Source organism: Cynoglossus semilaevis, chromosome 7, assembly GCF_000523025.1.
Source record: "Cynoglossus semilaevis isolate Cse_v1.0 chromosome 7, Cse_v1.0, whole genome shotgun sequence".
NCBI lineage: Eukaryota > Metazoa > Chordata > Actinopteri > Pleuronectiformes > Cynoglossidae > Cynoglossus > Cynoglossus semilaevis.
In genome coordinates, this window is record NC_024313.1 from 4,712,489 (window position 1) to 4,719,214 (window position 6,726).

At 42.8% G+C, this 6,726-nt stretch overlaps 2 protein-coding genes across 16 annotated transcripts in view; both read right to left on the reverse strand.

Annotated features, from left to right (window-relative positions):
• The window catches only part of daam1b (dishevelled associated activator of morphogenesis 1b), a 49,392-nt gene extending 48,621 nt beyond the window's left edge, over nucleotides 1-771 (reverse strand). For 7 of the 11 annotated variants that reach the window (XM_025056683.1, XM_025056680.1, XM_025056682.1 and 4 more), the window contains exons 1-2: nucleotides 617-766; nucleotides 32-132 (exon numbers count right to left, since the gene is read on the reverse strand). The gene's annotated coding sequence lies outside the window, so the exon portion shown is untranslated. Of the gene's footprint in view, nucleotides 1-31; nucleotides 133-616 lie in introns of all 11 variants that reach the window. The other 4 variants (XM_025056686.1, XM_025056684.1, XM_025056685.1 and 1 more) reach the window with 3 other exon arrangements.
• A 1,685-nt stretch (nucleotides 772-2,456) lies between these two features.
• Nucleotides 2,457-6,726, reverse strand: part of ppp1r13bb (protein phosphatase 1, regulatory subunit 13Bb) — a 23,989-nt gene continuing 19,719 nt past the window's right edge. For all 5 annotated transcript variants that reach the window (XM_025057110.1, XM_025057109.1, XM_025057108.1 and 2 more), the window contains 7 exons: nucleotides 6,583-6,675; nucleotides 5,644-6,425; nucleotides 5,426-5,563; nucleotides 5,215-5,348; nucleotides 4,956-5,122; nucleotides 4,672-4,871; nucleotides 2,457-4,571 (listed from right to left, as the gene is read on the reverse strand). In XM_025057110.1, coding sequence (XP_024912878.1) covers nucleotides 4,530-4,571; nucleotides 4,672-4,871; nucleotides 4,956-5,122; nucleotides 5,215-5,348; nucleotides 5,426-5,563; nucleotides 5,644-6,425; nucleotides 6,583-6,675 — 1,556 coding nt within the window. In that variant the 3' untranslated portion in view covers nucleotides 2,457-4,529. The remainder of the gene's footprint in view (nucleotides 4,572-4,671; nucleotides 4,872-4,955; nucleotides 5,123-5,214; nucleotides 5,349-5,425; nucleotides 5,564-5,643; nucleotides 6,426-6,582; nucleotides 6,676-6,726) is intronic.

The window sequence follows — 6,726 nt, forward strand, 5'->3', positions numbered from 1 at the left end:
TATTTAATGGTCATTTGGTTCTATAACCTACCTCAAAGAGAAAATCTCCTTTAAAGTTCTGCACACTTTGTTGACCACCGGAATTTACCCTTCGGACCCCTGAGTGGAACCACATTTTTTCTTCAATGATTTCTGCGTTTGGGTGTGAGTAGGAATCACACAGATGGACAAGAAGATAAACAAATAAACATTCACAGAGAATCAGATGGACGAAGATAAACAAATAAACATTCACAGAGATAGAAACACAGACAGACTGACAGAGAGACAGGAAGAACTGACCAAACCAGACTAATTTACTTGTCAGATGCAAATGTCACCAGCCTCCAGCCTGAACCTTTTTAAGGTCACAGACCTTACGGTTTCACAAAGAAACACATGAGAAACAAAAACAGCAACACAAGCAGCGTTAGCGAAGCGTTTGTTTCTGCTGTGACGTTGTCTGGTGGTCGTTCACACCGGTACAAAGGTCGGCAACACCTCCACCACATCGCAGCTCTGAGAACCAGTCGGCCCGGCTACGGCTGAGGCTGAGGCTGCTGCCGCGGCCACTCACACACGTTACTTTACATCGTCAATGCTGAATAATCCGAGTAAAAAAAGTCGCGGTTCTCACCTCGCTCCGTTGGACATGTCTCTGCCGGAAAGCATTGGCCGTAAATTCATCAGGTAAAGGGCGAAGTGGAACAGAAAAGTTAGAGAGCAGCAGCGGAGCAGAGCTGAAGGCAGGCTGATGATTCAATAATCCATTGGCTTCAGCTCCTGACGTCATCGTTTTACCAGGGCAGGTAATGCGCAGGCGCTTTGTTGGGCTAGACGCAATGCAACCTGGGCAATGCAGTGCAGCAAGAAAAGCGGCCGCAGAGTCATAAACATCAGTGTCAGGTTTAACAGCTACTTAGCAGGACAAAGTTTAGTTAACATGTTATCCAGCCGTAAATCATTGCGGGTTCCAAGTCTTTATAGTTATCTGTTTGTTTTAGTAGTTTTCGCAACTAAATTAAAGGTATTTAACCCGTGGTATTTGAAAAAATGCATGTTTTTTCACTTACACTGTTGAAGTAGTAAGAATTATTATAAACAATACAAAAGGAAGAAAAAGAAATGTAAGAGTTTTTTGGTTAAAAAAAGAACTACAAACATACCCACCTTCAAGAGGCCAAAATAAATGTTGCTGACTGGAGTGTATAGCCTTCTGCAGTGAACTAAGTCCAGAACCTGGAGAAGTTGGTTATTAAGATGTTATTCTTGGTGTGGATTACTGCTCCATGTCTATCTCCCAAAGAATCAAAGAGCAACACTAGCCTTGCAGACATCAAACCTCCACAGGACGCTGCTTCACTTTCCCAGCTCGTTTCCCTGAAGGTCGTCACACTTCACGTCTCTTATCAGAATATTAAAGTTACGAATGTGAAAAAAAAACGTTTTGGTCAAACATCAGTGTCCAGAGCATGTTTACATGACATAAAGAGACTGTCTCAGGTTATTGTTTGATTGAATGGATACTTGGTAACTGTGTGTACATGTAAACAATCATGATCCATGTGTCAATGCCAAGGACTAATGACTGTAGATGAAGGCAGTAAAAATCTTATCTTATATTTGTTGATGTGTTGATTTCAGTTTTGATTTTCTCTGTGATCTAAGTCGGCAGTTCTTCTAGTAGCCATAATCATGTACTTATCAGCCGGAAACTAATAAAAGAAAGAGTAAAGGTCATGTGATCTTATCTTAACATTATAATTATGAAGTCATGCTGTTGGATTTTTTTCAAACTTAAAATAAATAAATGCCAATATTGTTTTTGTAGTTTTAGTTATTTTACCACAATCAAACACCCCTTGAAAAAAAACATGAAAAAATGTCAATTTGTACCCGTTTTATTTTATTTTTGACAATATGTTATGTCCTCGATATAGTGGATCAGAAAGTTAGTTCTCAGTGAAAGAATCTTTGTCTTTAAAACTCGTCACCGGTGTTGCTGAAAATTGACCAAATAAGCTGTTTTTTATTTCACTTTTTGCACAATGTCGCCGTCTTGTGGCCAAAAGGAGCACAGCCGACAGCACTCAGGTGTTTGACAATTGATATATACAGTATATGTTGCCTGTTTTTACAACCAGCACTTCTATCAATAATGATACTATTTTGGTGATGTTTTAATACAAATGTGATATGTGACAGTCAACATAAGTAGATGTCACTTAACTTTATTTTATAAAAGAAGGGGAAAAAAGCTTAGCTACCCCAGGTCAAGAAGCTACGTGTTGTATTTTAAATCACTACAGAACCTTTGACCTTTCAGCCTCTTTCGTCAACTAACTATAATCTCTTCGGCTGGATAGTATGCTAATAACCTACAAACACATGCTCCTTTCGCCAACTAACTATAATCTCTTCGGCTGTTCAGTATGCTAATAACCTACAAACACATGCTAATGAGACACTGAAAACGGTTGAACATGCCAGAGCTTCTGTTTTTATTGTTCACATTTACAGAACTGAATGTGTGAATACAGTGTCCATACAGAAAGCCCACTTTGTCCAAACAGGAAACAGACAAATAACATCTCCTCACACTTTGTACAGGTATAATCCTCAGTGAAACCTGGTTCACTAACACACTTGGCAAAAAACACTCATTCACCCAAAGGTTAAGAACAATCCGATGGACTCTAAATAATCATTAACAATGTGACAAAAATATGTGTGGTGTTGCTGGAACTGTGCACACCTGAACATTTGGCACAGCTGTCAATGTGAATGAGGCCAATTTCAGAACAATGTGCTGACAATTCACCTGAACAGATTGTTCCATAGCTTACTGTTTACATTTTTTATTTATTTTGAAATTGTGGACTGCGCTTTAGTTTGTTTTGCTGCCCTCATGAAGGTGATGCTGGCGGAGAATAAGAACAAAAACAGGATCACGGTTTAAATGGAGAAACAGTGTCAGCAGCACCATGGAGGTCCTGAGGTCAAGTGTTTCAAGTGGGCTTCATCACCACTATAGAAGAAGAAGAACCGCAGCATGTGACCAGAGAGTTACTTGGCAGCAGCAGAAGAAGAATATGAGGTTATTTATTTTTGTCCGATGGGTGAAAACCTTACAGATGATTATGGAGTTTGAGATGCTCGATCTAAAAATGTTTATTTAAAGAACAAAAAGTTTTTGAGGATCAGTTTTACAACAAGTGTTGAAACAGGTTGCCAGAAGTTTGAAGAACAAATTTATGGGATGTGCACTGGAGCTTGGGAATGGACGTGTGGAACAATCAAAAATTGAACTGAACTGAACATATTCAGAATCATTGTTAGTAAAACAAAACTCTAACTAATGATTTTGAAAACTGACATTTTCATGAACCTGTTTAATTACTGTCATTTAGTAAAATGACCTAAATTCATTTAATATCACTCTATGCAGAGCGTTTAAGATAATTATCTGAAGTTTTTAGACATAGATTTTAGAGACTTTATGTACACAGATTATCAATATATTTGGCAACATCTTTTGGTTAAGCAAATCAATCGTATCGCCTACTAATTTTTTTTTTTGGCTCAGATTATGAAAAATATATAAAGTCCATGTCAATATTTAGACCCCAGATTCAAACTGTTTAATGAAATATATATCTGGAGGAAAAACTGACCAAGAGTTTGATTTAAACGTATTCCTGTTATTGGCGCAGATCTGTAAACTGAACAGAACAGAAACTGAACTGGTAATGAAGTTTTTGAACAGCTGTAAATCCATCTTTGCTTTGATACACTGGCTCTGTGGAGAAGTTAATACTGATTTACTTTTTCTCTGTTCATATAAATCAATTTTCTGCTCCGTGACAATATAGGAGCCGTTGATCACAACTGATTATCTCACACCGCGTTAGTGTGTGGGGCTCACACGGGCGACTTGAGAACAGCGCCCGTTCACTCTTGTGTCGCCCACAGTGACAGGCTGACGGAGTAAATAACACACAGCGACTTCACCGTGTTTTTCTTTGGTAGTTATTCTACAGTTAAATCCAAACAGAAAGTTAAACAAAAATATTCTGGTAGTGTTTTTTTGTGACCAGATTGGTTTATAATAGACTTAAACTATAATCCGTTTTTTCTTTACCTTGCTGTTATTCCCATTCTTGGTGCTTGTATAGTCACCATATAGTGAAGTGCGTAGAACGGTGTAACCACAGGAATTATTAATTATCGAGAAGAATACGACTAAGGAAGCGTGAATACTTAAAGAAATACTGAGACGAATGTTAGAACTGAAGTTCTTCGCGTTGATGTCCGATGCAGAGCCGTCGATGAGTCAGGGTTGAACTAAGTGGGAAACTGAGGTGTGTGTCGGTGTGGAGTGCTAGTCTTCTGTAGTGTATCTAATGAGTCCAGGTTCAGGACCATGGCTTCAGAGAAAAGGTTGTAGAAAGAAGTGAGTGGCTGCAGGGAGCAGGTCCGCTCCTCTGGTCTCTGCACTTGGGTTTCACTCACGGCTCCAGTTATTCGCCACAGGTTGGCAGAGTGAGCGCCTACGCCAACGAGCGTTGGCGGGGCTTGATTCTTGGATAGAGCTGCAAAGGAAAAAAAAGGATTAAAATTAAATTTTAAAGCTAATGAGTGATGTTTTTCCTATATACTGTTGGGGATGAAAAAACATTTTTTGACAATTACCCCCAGCAGGTTGCGGGGCACGTAGCCCTCTTTGTCTTCCAGTTTTGCCCACCACCAATCGGTCTCGCTGTCGTCCTGTCGTCGCAGAATGGTGATGGGGTCACCCTCACCGAACGACAACTCGTCCTGGTTCTGAGCTTCATAATTCCACAGAGCGTACACTGTCCCCTTGTTCATAACACCCAACTTCTCCTGAACACCTGCAACAACAGGGTCCAGAACCGTCAGTGTCGGAACTTTAACGGACAGTTCCACGTCCAATCAAACGCCCTGTTGTTTCTTACCATACAGAAACTGGGAGCACTGGATGTAGCCTTCTTCCATTTCTTCACACTTGTCTGCTGCCGTCTCCACGTCACTAATGGTACTGGCAAAGATGGCTGCGCCCGACTCCACCAACAACTTGCAGAGATGAACGCTGTTACAGGAGGCGGCGCAGTGAAGAGGCGTCCTGGGAAAGAAAACAGGGTAAAAAATGTCACAGAAAACTCAAACGTGAGAGATCTTACTTCATTTGTAATTCCTGATCCAACTCGGACTCACCATCCGTCACTGTCTGCAGCGTTCACGTTCACACCAAAGTCCAGCAGGATTTTGACGATGTGGTGATGTCCGGCACACACTGCGTTGTGGAGTGGTGTGATGCCTTCATCGTTGGGGGTGCTTGGATTATCCACCTAGGAAAAAAAAGGAGATTTTTTTTTTAAAGATTCAAGAGCCAGCAAACAAAAATAAAAAACATGATCCAACTTACTTCATAGATGATTCTCTGGACAAGATCAAACTCTCCCTCCAAAGAGGAATCCAGCAGCAGGGCCAGTGGGTTGAACTTGACCCTGAAGCCGTGACCCGTGCGCTCAGACTCTGGTTTCTTCAGGTTGGTGCGTTTCTCCTGTGAGATAAATAATAAATTAATCCTGGAGTTTCTTAGTCAACATACCAGTACAGAATACTTCAATGATGTGTTTTTACCAAAGGCTGTGACACTGCTGACAGTCCGCTCTCCTCTGGACTGCTGACCTCTGGCACAGGACTTGGCAGCAAAGCCTCAGACGTTTCCACATTGTTGTTACTATCATGTTCCAGCTCCTCTTCTTCAGCAGCATCGTCCAGCCCCTCCGGTGGCGGTGGCAAAGGCTCGTTGTCATTATCATCAGTAGATAAAGGCAGAGCCTCGGAGCCCAGCTCTTCTGTAGCTGGTGGTGGCGGTGGCGGCGGCAGCATGTCAGAGGAGAGGTTGCCGTTGTCTGTGTCGCCCACGGAGTCACCTCCGAGATATCCAGGAGGATTAGCTGGCTGGAAAAACGGAGTTCCACTTCCAGCCCCGTTGCCTCCCGATCCACTGACTCCGTTCCCCTCGATGCCCCCTGCCAGAGTGTTGAACCTCTGGTAGAGCAGTTTCTGGATGTTGGGTCCACTGGGACCCTCGGGTTCTGTGATGGAACTGCGCTTCTTCAGTGGACGTGGGGCGTTGGCCAGCTTTTTTCGGAGCCCCTCGAGGTCAGCATCACTTTGGTAGCGCAGTGGGGAGTGGACCATGGGCGTCAACTTTGTGGGGCTGAGTGGCCTCGGGATGTTCTCCACACTGGGAGGAGGCGCCAAGGGCTCCTGTTGCTCATGATCATCAAATTCTCCATCCAGAGTGTCATCACCACCAGGATGGCCTTGGAACAATGGGAAGGCTCCTCCTGCCTGTACAAAGGGCAGTGGGGAGGGTGGGGTCGAGCTGGAGTGGAGAACAGGTTTCCCGTATACTGGAGACGAAAGGGAAAAGATGACACAGTCAAAATTGTTGAACATTCAGATGAGAGACCTAAAAAACCCATCAATTTAGGGTGCAAATTTTCAGCAAAAATTAAGATCAAAAACACTTACACAAGTTACACCTGTGTCTAACAAGGCTTCACTCACCAGCTTTAGGAGCAGGCTTAAATTGCTGGATCTTTGGCGCCCCCTGCTGGAGGTACATGTGATAGATGGAGCTGGAGTTCATAGTAGGCGGACCTTTGCGTGGAGACTGCGGCCGTGACCCTCCGTCGGGGATGAAAGGACGGA